The sequence below is a fragment of the Chionomys nivalis genome, chromosome 3 (assembly GCF_950005125.1).
Source record: "Chionomys nivalis chromosome 3, mChiNiv1.1, whole genome shotgun sequence".
Taxonomy (NCBI): Eukaryota; Metazoa; Chordata; class Mammalia; order Rodentia; family Cricetidae; genus Chionomys; species Chionomys nivalis.
Window position 1 is genome coordinate 95,053,066 of NC_080088.1, and position 14,046 is coordinate 95,067,111.

Genomic DNA, 14,046 nt, shown 5'->3' on the forward strand with positions numbered 1-14,046 from the left:
GGGATTAAAGGCGTGCGCCACCACCGCCCGGCTTCAAGCAGATTCTTATATTTGCTGTGGAGGTTTGCGTGATGGTGTTCACTGGTCTCTACTTACTGGACCTTCTCCCAGAGCCGCGGGACTCTGTGCCAAGGAACTTGTGCCCTGAATTCCCAGGGCCTCCAGCTTCTTCCACCTGCTCATCGTCCCTTCCCGACCTGGCCAGCAGGTGACGCCGTCGGGGACACTGGTTTTTCCCCTACTCCAGTCCTCTGAGAGTGAGCGAACCATCAGAGACGAAGACCTCCCACTTTCCTAGAGAGATCAAATGGGCGTTTGGTTCACGGGGGTTGTAGTGGGTGGTGAAGAAGGACGACCCGGAAACGAAAGGGGGAGGGGCAACTTCCGTTCTTTGTTCTGTTCTCGGTTGTGTGGGTCTGTGACAGGTTCCAACAGGGCCTGGTCCGTGTCCGGCCCCTAAGTCTTACGTCCCTGTCCCCAGGGTGAGTGGGTCGTCTTCGGGACTCGCGGTGAGGCGGAAGTGTGGTCGCCGGGAAGGGGGTTGGTGTTCACGCCTCTGCGGCCCGCGGGGTCCCCGGCCCGGCTCCGTGGGGTCCCCGGGCACTCCTTGCCCCCGCGGCCGCTGTCCAGCTCCGCAACCCCGGCTCCACGAGCGCAGCGGGTTCCCGCGTGTCGCGGATTGGGACTCCGGGTCTGCTCGTGTCCTCCACCGCCAGCCCCAGTGTTTGAAATTCCCAGCGTCGCTGCAAGAGGTCCCTCTCTTTAAAACAGCTGATGACAGCCAGCCTTCCGAACTTGGTACTCTCAGTGCACCGTTTTCTGTGCTGGGACAGGAGAAGGAAGTTTGTTTTCCCTCTGCTGGGTTGGAGAGTGAGAGTAGTTCTGTGTCGCAGTTGACAACTAGGGCTTGGTAGGAGGTGCGAACTCAGGTCCTCGGAAAGATCCTGCGGGGATCTCACCAAGACCTAATGTCCTGTAGGTAGGTTTTAGTTTACTGCCTGATACTCTTTCCTGGGAAAGCTGTACAACGCTGGAGCAGACTCCCTGCAGAAAGTGGCTGAGTATGTCCAGTGCATTGGCTGACTAAGACACTAAGAACCTAGATCGGGTACACAGAACGTTCAGTTCCTGTCAGCTCCCTAGGGCGCAATGAAAAGACATGTGATGGTCTTCATTGGTAGTTATTAGAATATATCCTTTTCCCTCCATACCTCTTAAGCATCTATATTAGAAATAAACTTCACGTGATTTTTTTTTTTTCCATTTTGCTCCCTTAATCATACAGGACTGGTATCACCTAAAGCAGCGACCTTCTAATGCAGTTCCTCATGATGTGGTAAACCCCGACCAGACAGTTACTTTTGTTGCTATTTCATAACTGTAATTTTGCTACTGTTATGAATTGTAATGTAAACACCTGTGTTTTCTGATGGTCTTAGGCGACCCCTGTGAAACGGTCGTTTGACACCCCCGCCCATTGGGAAACTGCTAACCTAAAATGAATTTCCTGCAATTAGTGAAGCTTGCTGGCTCACACCTGTAATCCCAGCACAGATGCAAATGAAGCAGGATTAGGAATATAATTTCGAGGCCAGCCTGTATGATACAGTGAGTTCCAAGCTAGTATGGGGTATATGCCATGAGGTCTTACCCAGTTAGAAAAGACCAAAAATAAATAAAACCCCAGGAGCAGAACAAAAGGTGCCAAATTTGCTTTGCTACATTACTCTTACAGGGATTAAGTTCTTAGAAGAATGGATCCTGGAAGGGAGGCTTCTCTTGACCTGTCCTCACTGTCATGTGTCTTTCTTGGTTGGCTGAGCAGCTTGAGGGAGTGGAGTTGGCAACATGGCAGGGGAACGGCTCTGCCCACACCCAGATGGCAGGAGCACCAGAGTTTCTATGAGAAACATTGTTTACTGACTTAGACACTGGGGATTTGTCCTCAACAGTATGCCTTTGAGTTTCAGCTTCAATTAACCCAGCCTTGAATGGAGAACATTGCCTTTTACTCTGATGTTTGTTGTTTTTGGAGATAGGATCTCTGTACAAAGCCCTGGCTGTCCTTCAACTCCTACGTAAGACCAGGCTGACCTTAAAGTCGGCCTCCCAAGTGTTGGGATCAAAGGCATGGGTTCACCATGCCAGCTTGCCTTTTACTTTGGAGTCAGCCTTGCAGAGCGTGTGTGTGTGTGTGTGTGTGTGTGTGTGTGTGTGTGTGTTTCTTGGAGAGAGGGGCTGGGTTGGAGCTCACAATCCTGTCTCAGTCTCTCAGGTGCTGGGGATTTCAGGCCTGTGCCACCTATGTCAAGTTGTTGATCTTTACCAAGCCCCAGACAGGGCTGTCCTGAAACTTGCTCTGTAGACCAGGCTGGCCTCAAATTTAGAGATCTGCCTGCCACTGCCTTTCGTGTGCCAGAATTAAAGGCATGTGCCACCACTACCACCTGACTCATTTGCCTTTTTAAAAGGAGATAATTTTGATTTGTCTTTTTAAAAGGAGATAATTTTGTTGTTTTTGTCTTTTTTGCGATGGGGTCTCATAGTGTTGCCAGATTGGTCTGGGTTTTTTATTTATTAATTTTTTTAATATTTACTTATTATGTATATAATGTTCTGTCTGTGTGTATGCCTGAAGGCCAGAAGAGGGCACCAGACCTCATTACAGATGGTTGTGAGCCACCATGTGATTTCTGGGAATTGAACTCAGGACCTTTGGAAGAGCAGGTAATGCTCTTAATTGCTGAGCCATCTCTCCAACCCTGTTTTGTTTTTTTATGTGAATGGGTGTTTTGCCTGTGTGTATGTCTGTATACCATGTGCATGCAGTGTCTCCAGAGGCCAAAAGAGGGCGTCAAATCCCTCGGGACTGGAGTTACTGATGGTTGTGAGCCACCACGTGAGTGCTAGAAATCAAACCCTGGGTCCTCTGGAAGCAGCCAGTGCTCTTACCCACTGACCATCTAGTCCCTTGTGTGTTTTGTGAGACAGAATCTCATAAAGGGCTATGATATCTGATTTAAAAAAAAAAAAGAGGTGTGTAGTAGTTACTTTTATATTATGTGCGTGCTGTTTTGCCTGCATATATGTCTCTGCACCATGTATGTGCCTGATGCCTTCAAAGTCCTGAAGAAGGCATTGGGTTTCCTGGAACTGGAGTTCCAGATGCTGTGAGTTGCAGTGTGGATGGTGGGAATCAAACTGAGGTCTTCAGGAAGAGCAGCAAGTGCTCTTAACCACTGAGTCACCTCTCTAGTCCCAAGATCAGGCTTCTTTTCTTTCTTTCTTTCTTTCTTTCTTTCTTTCTTTCTTTCTTTCTTTCTTTCTTTCTTTTTCTTTCTTTCCTTCCTTCCTTCCTTCCTTCCTTCCTTCCTTCCTTCCTTCCTTTCTTTCTTTCTTTCTTTCGAGACAGGTTTTCTCTGCGTAGCCTTAGCTGCCCTGAAGCCCACTCTGTAGACTAGACTGTCCTTGAACTCACAGAGATCTGCCTCTGCCTCCCAAGTGCTGGGATTAAAGATCTGTACCACTACTGCCCAGCAAGATAAGGTTTCTTACAGCACAGGTTGGCCTTGAACTCCTGATCCTTTCCCTCCCATCTTCCAAGTGCTGGCGTTACAGGTGCCTGCCACCATACCTGGCTCAAGGTCGGAGATCTCATTCTGGTGAACGACATCCCCCCCTCTCCAATAGTTATCACTCAAAGTGCTGGGTGGGTGGGGCAAAATTTGGAAATCAGGATTCCTTGTGTGGTCGCATCACAGACATGTCCATATCCACAGGGATCTGAGAGAGCAGTTCTGTGTTTCCTCTCATGATTCCTGTGTATTGAGCTGCGATTCCCTATCTGAAGTCAGGAGGCATTTTTAAAATTCAGCTGTGGGCTTTTTGCCTCTGCAGTGCTCCTTTAGAACCTGCTTCCTGCTGCGTCTACACCTGGGAGGGCAGCAACCAGAACATTTCACTCTACCTATGGAAACTCAGGCTGACCTTGCATCTCAGGAACCTCCACCCCTGCTGGAGAGTGGTAAGATGTGGGCTTGGGAAACAGGGTTGTTCTCGTCTTTTTCTGCTGCTTACTTGCTTGTTTTTTTGTTTTCCTTTGAGACAGGGTCTCTCTTTGTTTTTTGTTTTTTTGATGTTTTATTATTTATTATGTATACAGTATTCTGTCTGCATATACACCTGCAGGCCAGAAGAGGGCATCAGATCTCATTACAGATGGTTGTGAGCCACCATGTGGTTGCTGGGAATTGAACTCAGGACCTTTGGAAGAACAGTCAGTGATCTTAACCTCTGAGCCATCTCTCCAGCCCCTCTCTTTGTTGCCATGACTGACCAGAAATTTACTATGTACACTAGGTTGGTCTGAACCTCACAGATCCAGCTGCCTGGCATACTGAATGCTGGGATTAAAGGTGTGGGCCACCACACTTGGTATTCTTGTTTGTCTTTTGAGACAGGGTCTCATTATGTAGCCCAGGCTGGCCTTGAATTTTCTATATTCTTCACATGTATCTGGAGTGTTGGGTTTAAACAGATATCTGTTACCATGCCCTGCCTCGTGTGTGTGTGTGTGTGTGTGTGTGTGTGTGTGTGTTGAGACAGGGTCTCACTGCAGCCCTGGATGACCAAGGACTTTCTTTGTAGACCAGGCTATCCTGGAACTCCCAGAGATCTACCTGCTTCTGCCCCTGGGGTGCCAGGATTAAAGGCATGTGGCACCACACCCAAACCAAAACAAACTTTTATTGAAGTATCTTTTTTTTTTAAAAAAAAAATTAAGTTTATTTATTTTGTGTGTTATGCATATAGACATGTATGCCACCGTGCACCGAAGTCTATGCAGACAGAGGTGAGTCGGCAACCTCTGGAGCTGGTTCTCTCCTTCCACCATGTGAGCTTCTGGTGGGCATCAAACTCAGGTAGTCAGGCTTTGTTCCAGTGCCTTTACCCATTGAGCCGTCTACCTGCCCAGAATGTTTTGTATTATCGACAGTAATTATATAGGATATTTATTGGGTTTCGTTATGTTTTCATGCTTTTTTTTTCAAACATTAAAGAGTTGTGGGGTTGGAGAGATGGCTCAGTGGGTAAAAGATCTTTCCACGGAAGCATGAGAACGAGCTTGAATTCCCAGAACCTACATGAAACCAGATGTATAGTAAGAATGTCTGTAATCCCAGCATTCCTATGGTGAGGTGGGAGCTAGAGATAGGGAAAGCCCCAGAAGCCATAGGCCAGCTAGTATAGCACATGGAGCAGAAAAACAACAAAATGTCCAGTCTCACAAGGTGGAAGGCAGGGACTGACACTTGAGGTTGTCCCCTGACCGCCACATGTGCACTGTGGCTTGTATGCACCCACCCTCCCACAGACATTCCTACACAAAAATTCCCTGACCATTAGAAAGCTGTGTGGGAATAGGACTTACAGGGTACCTCCTGGGAATGGAACCCAGGGTCACACATTTGCTAGGTAAGCACTAAGCACTGAGCTAACAGCTACAGCATTCAACCTGAATGGCTGTTTCCATGTTTACTAGGAAAAAGCTTTTAGAATCTGTTTTGTCAAATCTAGTTATGTGTAGTGGGCTAGACCCTGAGAGACAAGCACAAAACTTATGGCTGATGGGGAAAGGTATGTAGTCAAGTGCAGAGCTAGGAAACATTTCTGTCTCGTGTGTGTGTGTGTGTTTGGTCTTTGGACAAAGAAAGAGGTGTGGGTGTTGTGTTTCTGTCAGGGCTTAAGGGAAGCTGCTTATTTTCCTCTGCCTGAGATCTCCTATGAGAGTTTGTGTTAGCGCAAGGAGAATGAGGACGGAACTGGTTCCTGGCTGCGCTTGAAGAGCAGGCATGAGCAGTCCTAGTGGCTGCTGGTGTAGCGCGGTGGCTGCTGCTGTGGCGCGGTGGCTGTTGCTGTAGCGCTGTGGCTGCTGCTGTAGCGCTGTGGCTGCTGCTGTGGCGCGGTGGCTGCTGCTGTGGCGCGGTGGCTGCTGGTGTAGCGCGGTGGCTGCTGCTGTAGCGCTGTGGCTGCTGGTGTAGCGCGGTGGTAAAACACCTGCTTAGCATGCACAAAGCTGGGACTTTGATCCTCAGCACCGCCATGAGAAAAAGAGTATGGCTTTCATAAAAGCAGAGACTGAGTGGTTGTTTTTAGGCGTGTGACCTTGGGTCAGAAAGCAGGCAGATTGATTCCTGACCCTGGTATTGTCCTTCAGCTCTTTCTTCTTCAGAAGTCCCTTCCTTTCCTGACAAGGACAGCCTGGGACATGAGGTGTTGGCTGCTGCACTTCTGAAGGCCAAGTCCCAGGTAAGCCATGCTTCCCTTCATTCTTTTCCTTCTTGTTCTGTGACGTATCCTTTAGTGCCCTAAACTCTAATTCTTAAAACTGGTTCTGGGTCCAGTGAGATGACTCAGTGGATAAAGATTTGTGCGGCCAGCCGGGCAGTGGTGGTGCATGCCTTTAATCACAGTACTCAGAAGACAGAGGAAGGGGGATCTTTGTGAGTTCAAGGCCAGCCTGGTCTACAAAGTGAGTTCCAGGACAGCTAGAGCTACACAGAGACCCTGTCTGGAAAAACAAATAAAAATGGTGCTTGCTGCTAACCCTGCCAATTGGGTTCAGTCTCTGGGATCCACGTGTTGGAAGGGGAGGACTGACTGTCACAGATTGTCCTCTGACCTCCATATGTGTGCAGTAGTACCCTCCCCAAATAAATACACGTTAATAAAAAAGTTATTTCCATTATGGACTCTTGGAAGGCAGTTACACTCATCACTGTACTTTCAGTAATGTACCCTGTTTTGGATGCTCATGTTGGCATTGCTCAGACCTGTCCACATCCCAAAGAGGTATTACTCAACCCATGCTGGTGGCTCTTTGGTGCTGCCAGTCCTGACCCTTGCCATGAAATTGCATTTATGGCCACATGACTGTTTCAGGAGTTGGTGACATTTGAGGATGTAGCTGTCTACTTCATCTGGAAAGAGTGGAAACGTTTGGAACCTGCACAAAGGGACCTCTACAGGGATGTGATGCTGGAGAATTATGGGAATGTGTTCTCACTGGGTAAGGACCTGGGCCTTCTCAACACAACATCTACTTTCTCTAGGCTTCGGGGTTTGCTAGTCTCTGCTTTCATGAAAGCCATACTCTTTTTCTCATGGCGGTGCTGAGGATCAAAGTCCCAGCTTTGTGTACGCTAAGCAGGTGTTTTACCACCGCGCTACAGCAACAGCCCCCACACTACACTACTATTTTGTTTTGTTTTCTTTTGAGACAGGGTTTCTCTGTGTAGCTTTGTAGCCTGTCCTAGAACTCATTTTGTAGACCAGGCTGGCCTCAAACTCAACAGAGATCTGCCTGCCTCTGTCTACTGAGTGCTGGGATTAAAGCCGTGTGCCAGCTGGGCAGTGGTGGTGCACGCCTTTAATCCCAGCACTCGGGAGGCAGGCGGATCTCTGTGAGTTTGAGGTCAGCCTGGTCTACAGAGCTAGTTCCAGGACAGGCTCCAAAGCTACACAGAAACCCTGTCTCGAAAAAACAAAAACAAAAGAATGATAACTCACATTTATAGCATAACTTGCTTCTTCTAAGGAGATTTCACAGATATCCATGCATTTAACTTCATAGTTGAGTCGCCGCATAGTTGAGGTGGTTAGTATTAGCCTCATTTTATAGGCGTGAAACATGAGGTCAGGAAGTACAGAAGCAGAGCTAGAGAGGCAGCTGCGTGGTTAAGAGCACTGGCTGCTCTTCCAGGGAATCTGTGCTCTATTCCCTGCACCCACACAACAGCTCACAACTGTCTGTAGTCCCAGTTCCTAGGAATCTGATGACCTTTTCTAGCCTCCACAGACACCAGACATGCATGTGATACACATATATACATGTAGGCAAAACACATATATGGAAAAGAAATAAACAAAAAGATCCTTAGAAGCCAGTTGGGCATGGTAAGCATATAATGGTGGCATATACCTGTAATCTCAGCTCTTGAGAAGTAGAGGCAGGCCGACCAGTTATTACATATTCACTATGGGTTTGAGACCACACTAGGCTGCATGAGACCCAACCTCAAACAATCAAGCAAACTTAGACACTTTTTGCATGGTGATAGAACTTGTGAATGACAAAGCTTAAGCTCCAGTGTTGTTTCTTTTTATTTATGTCTTTGGAGAACTCTCTCTGTCTGTCTGTCTGTCTGTCTGAGACCGGGTTTCACACTCCCTGTGCTGGCCTGGAACCCATTCGGTAGCCCCAGGATGGCCTTAAGCTCTGTAATCCTTGCACGTCAGCTACTCTAGTGCTGCTGAGCCCCTGCCCTATTAACACCAATCCTGGTGCTCTAGCCATCTAATTTTAGGACTTAATATGTTAATCCTTCGGGGTCTTTTCTGAAGGATAATATGTTGGGATTCCTGAACATGGAAGGCGGTGCTCTGTGTCTAAGTGAACATTCTAGAGCTCGCTACTCTTCCTGTCTCTGTTGGGTTACTCGAGGGGTCTACTTTTTTGTTTAGGAGCTTATGTACCATGTACAGAAATGTGTTGTTTTGGTGATGGAGAGCTGGCTCAGGAGTTAAAAGGGCTACAGTTCAGTTCCTAACAGCGACAGCAGGGGGTTCAAAAACCACCACCAGTAACACACACACACGCGCACACACACACACACACACACACACACACATATACACACTTTTTAAAGGAAATGTATACACCTTTAGTCCCAGCATTTGGGAGGCAGAAGCTGGTAGAGCTCTGTTAGTTCAAGGCCAGCTGGGTCTACAAAGTGAGTTCCAGAACAGACAGCCAGGGCTACATATTGAGACCCTGTTTCAGAATAAACATACAAAATCAATTACTTGTTTTAAGTAGAAATTACCTTCTTAATGCTTCGGGTTAGTTACTTGCCTCTTACCTCACTTTCAGTGAGAACATTTTTTCCAGGCAGTACCAGGGTATCTTCCTAACTGCCAGTTGAGATGTCCCAATACATTTCCTTCTGTCGCCTGCAGACCTGGGGGCTAGGTTTGTGCTCAGGGAACACTTAGTATGGCCATGTCTGTGCCTGTGAGTGGGTTCTTCTTTCTGAGTCCTGCCACAGTCTCTTGGCTGGAATGAGAACTGAGGGGTCTGAGAAAAGAGAAGGCTTTTGGGGGGAAGGGGAGGAGTCTGTTCGAGTGTGTCCTTACCCTGCCTGTTTTACAAAATACTGACAAACTAAAAATACTACATGGATCCAAGTGGAATCATCCTCCATGCCTAGAGTTTCCTGTAGGAACTCCGTAAATAGTGAAAATGAGAATGCAGACATGGAGATTATTTATATACATAGTCTACAACATAACATCACCTTCCTGGTCTACAGCCCAGAGCTGGGCTAAAGCTGTTTTGTCTTTTTTGGTGGTATACAGGGTTGGACTACAGACAGGTTAGTTCTCACCTGGGGGTTTCTTAGTCTGTCCTCTGCTCCTTGTGTTTTTCCCGCCTTTCTCTTCAGCTGTCCGTTAAGCTCCTTATACACTTGCTCCACCTATCAGGCTTCTTCCCCTTTTTTGGATTGTGTCTCCTATGTAGCTCAGGCTGGTCTCAAACTCATGGTCTTTCTGCTTCAGCCTACTGTGTGCTGCAATTAATAGACACATGTCACCCCCTTCAGTTTCCTGTCATTCTTAGACTCATTACTTCACCATCCTCCTCCTCCTTTTCTTCTCGCCATCTTCCCAGACACGTCCACAGCCTCTGACCTGTCTGAAGACTTTGGCGCTTTATTAAGTAACAAGTCTTTCTTACCTAGGTTTGTTTTATTTTATTCTTTTATGTGTATGAATGTTTTGCTTACATGTATGTGTGTACCACATGTGATCCTGGTGCCTCTAAAGGTCAGAGGAGAGCACTGAATCTCCTGGAACTACAGTTACAGACAGTTGTGAGCCTCCATGTGGGCAGTGGAACTCAAACCTGTGCCCTCTGCAAGGGCAACAAGTACTCTTAACCTCTGAGCCAACTCTTCAGCCTCCCTTACCTAGATTTTATTCCCAACAAAGTAGCCTATCTCCTTCCATCCCCAGCACATCCTTGACTTCCTCTGGATTCACGTCTTTTCTCCCTGATATTCTTTCTCCCTTGTTCCTTTTCCCATTTGCCCTACTTTGCTTTAGTTATACATACAGGTTGGAAGGCCTTTCTTCAGGCCAGCAAAGGGACATGTGCTTTTAGCACTATAAATGTCAGACACATGATTATCTTGTTCTCTGACTTTTATTCTTTTTCTCACAAATAACATATGACACTTGATTTTTTTTTTTTATTGTGCTAGATTGTGAATCTAAAACTGGAAATGACCAAGTAATCTCTGAAGGCATGGGGTCACATGAGATGATGTTGGGACAGTTCCAAACGGATGGTTCTCAGGGTCTTAAGTTTGGAGAAGCCTATGAACAAGAAGTCAGTCTGAAGAGACAGCTAGGGAACTCCTCTGTTGGAAGACTGAATAGGAAAATACAGGAGTTCCACCAAGCGACAGCTGAGGAAAAGCTCACCCATATGGGACAAAGAAATGACAAGTATAATGAGTTCGGGAACAGCTTCACTGTCAATTCCAACCTCATTTCACACCGGAGATTTCCCGTGGGACACAGACCCCATAAGTGTGATGAATGTAACAAGAGTTTTAATCGAACTTCAGACCTTATTCAACATCAGAGAATTCACACTGGGGAAAAGCCCTATGAATGTAGTGAATGTGGAAAGGCCTTCAGCCAGAGCGCACATCTTATTCAGCACCAGAGAATCCACACTGGAGAGAAACCTTATGAATGTAAAGATTGTGGGAAGACCTTCAGTTGTAGCTCTGCTCTCGTTCTACATCAGAGGATCCACACTGGGGAGAAACCTTATGAATGTAATGAATGTGGAAAAACATTCAGTTGGAGCTCCACTCTTACTCACCATCAGAGAATCCACACTGGTGAGAAGCCCTATGCTTGCAACGAATGTGGGAAGGCTTTCAGCCGGAGTTCCACCCTTATCCATCATCAGAGAATCCATACTGGAGAAAAACCCTATGAATGTAATGAGTGTGGGAAGGCCTTCAGCCAGAGCTCACACCTCTATCAGCACCAGAGAATCCACACTGGAGAGAAGCCCTATGAATGTATGGAATGTGGGGGGAAGTTTACCTACAGTTCAGGCCTTATTCAGCATCAAAGGATCCACACAGGGGAAAATCCCTATGAATGTAGCGAGTGTGGGAAAGCCTTCAGGTATAGCTCAGCTCTTGTTCGCCATCAGAGGATTCACACTGGAGAGAAGCCTTTGAGTGTAATGGGTGTAAGCAGAAATTCCCTCAGGGTTTCTGCTGAATTAAACATCAGAGACTCCACATGAGAGAGCCATATACCATTTTCCTCACTTCCTGAGTCTAAAGAGCTCTTGCCTTACTTTATAAATAGCACCAATTTAGGATGTTTCCCTTCTCAAACCTTTCACTCAGAGTGGGGCAGATTGGGAAAAACATCCTGGCACAGTGATGAGCAAGATTTCCCAGGAGTGGATACCAGTCTTGAAAAATCGTGAGGCAAGTAGCAGATTAAGCAGTGGGAAAAGGAGGAAGCTTGGGGACCAGTCATTCCTGTTTTAGGAAGGGTTTGCACTAAACCAATTTTCTCACACCAGAAGAGCCTTTCTTTCTAAGTTGGGGATGGACATTTAATTCCAAGGATCCCACTAGTCAGAGTCAATCTGGCGAGCACAGAAGACAGAGGGAAGAATATTCTAGGTCATCTAGAAAGGGAAACAAGCTGTATTTCTTTTTCTCCCCCCCCCCCTTCTTTTTTTGAGATAGGTCTAGCCCTAGCTTTTCTTGAACTCACTGTGTAGACCAGGCTGGCCTTGTACTCGGCAAGACCTGCCTGCCTTTGTCTCTGAAGTGCTGGGATTAAAGGCATATATACAACCATGCCAGGCCCCCAGTTTTGAGATTGGACAAGGAATATGCTGCTTTGATACATGACTTCATGAATTTAGGAAACTTGATGCTAATGGGTTCATTTTATTGGGGGTAGGGTGGGGGAAGGACCCCAGCAAGGGTCTGTAGTGACTACCCTTGGAACTCTTGAAGCAGTGATAACATGTTTTCATGAGCAGTCTGGGGACTAGAGAAACAGCTCAGATGTTAAAAGCACTGCTCTTGCAGAGGTCCTGAGTTCAGTTCTCAGCAATCACATGGTGGCTCACAATCATCTATAATGAGATGTGGTGCCCTCTTCTGGCATGCAGGCATGCATGCAGACAGAACACTATACACAACACTGGAGGCAGACCCTACATCCTTCCTTGTAATAGGACTGACTAGAAGGACTCTCACTGGAGCAGTAACTAAACTGCGGTAGATCAGAAGCATTTAATACTGGCCTGACTCCTGCCCCTTTCTTCCTATTCCTGTGGCAAAAGGTAATTTGATGTCAACCTCTAGTTATTAAGGATGTTGTAGGGAGCTCATCTCCCTAGCTTGTCCTGCCCTCTCGCCTCTAACATCTGGTCTCAGCAGCTGCACCTCTCCAGATTCCATCTGACTTCAGCTACTTGAGAGTACACAAACAGTAAATTCAGAGGGGCACTGAGGCCCAAGCTTGGCAGCAGGGCACCTTGCTGGGTTCTGGTGGTGCTCTAACCAACAGATGACTTTCCATATTTCTCCAACCCTGCTCAACCTGTAGCTTAAGAGAAATGCACTTAATTAAACAGAATAGTCTTTCAGAAGAGGAGATGGAGTAGATGTTTGTATAGGAATCAAAGTTATGTCAGTTAAAATAGCACAGAAACCATAAATGCAACCCAAAAGTAAACTTTGATAACCACCTTTTGGTCACAAACGTGAGATTTTTCTTGTCTGACATAGCTCTTTCAAACTCTTTGTAGACACTCTTGTAGACTATATAAACATCTGCAGCTACTCCCACCTTCATAACAAATCAGAATTTCATGAGCTGTAGTCATTTTGTGTGATATAATGTCCAAGACTGACAACGAAAACTGAAAGTGTACTTGGCTCTTTTGGAGCAAGGAGCATATTTCTCTGTCTTGGTTTGGTGTTTATAGAAAGATACGGCTATGGAGAATGGCAGGCTGGGAATGGGATGAAGAGGTTAGCATTAAGATGGCTGTGAACTCCCAGCACTTGGGAGGCAGAGGCAGGTGAATCTATGTGAGTTCAACAAACCTGGTCTACAAAGCTAGTTCTAGGACAGCCAAGGCTACACAGAGAGAAACCCTGTCTTTCAAAAACAAAAACAACAAAACCCACGAACTCACTTTTTTTTGTTGGTAGAATATTGTAACGGGTCATCTAATATGTATCTTTAATTTCACAAATTTTTGAAACTGATCATCTTTGGCTACTCTGTCATTGCCAGGCCTAGTGGTTTAGGTCTCTAATGTCAACTACTTGGGGGGCTGATAGAAGAGGATCCCAAGTTCTAGGCCTTCCTGCACTATAAAATGAGTTTAAGGCCAGCTTGGACAAGTTACTAAGGAGAACATTCCATTGTTTGTCTTTCTAACTACTGGAAATTAAGCTGAGCCAAGTCTGCCTTCTTGCCAGTTATACAATCAGCTTCTAGTTCTGTCTTTTCAAGCAGCACGTAATTCTTTATCAAACAAAACTTTGAAGAACATTTTTTTCTTTTGCTTTTTTTTTTATTTTTTTTATTTTTTGAGGCAGGGTTTCTCCGTAGCTTTTGGTTCCTGTCCTGGAACTAGATCTTGTAGATCAGGCTGGCCTCAAACTCACAGAGATCCGCCTGTCTCATCTCTGCCTCCCGAGTGCTGGGATAAAAGGCGTGCGTCACCACCGCCCGGCTCTTTTGCTATTTTTGAGACAGAGTTTGTCTGTGTAATACTGACTGTCCTGGAACTTGTTCTATACGTCTGGCTGGCCTCGAACTCACTGAGATCTGCCTGCCTTTGCCTTCTGATTGCTGGGATTAAAGGTGTGCACCACTATGTCTGTCTTGGTGAACATTTTCATTCATAGCAAAAGA

General features: G+C 46.3%; 1 protein-coding gene across 2 annotated transcripts; it reads left to right on the plus strand.

Moving 5' to 3' along the window:
* The first annotated feature begins 369 nt into the window (after positions 1-369).
* Znf3 (zinc finger protein 3) lies at positions 370-14,046 on the plus strand. Of its 2 annotated transcripts, none has more exons than XM_057763527.1 (5): positions 370-482; positions 3,898-4,024; positions 6,218-6,309; positions 6,943-7,069; positions 10,323-14,046. In XM_057763527.1, exons 2-5 carry the CDS (start codon positions 3,970-3,972, stop codon positions 11,390-11,392), a joined length of 1,344 nt encoding a protein of 447 aa, XP_057619510.1. In that variant the 5' UTR covers positions 370-482; positions 3,898-3,969; the 3' UTR covers positions 11,393-14,046. The 2 variants fall into 2 exon arrangements, with proteins under 2 accessions (XP_057619510.1, XP_057619509.1); XM_057763526.1 differs by lacking the exon at positions 370-482 and adding an exon at positions 1,572-2,727.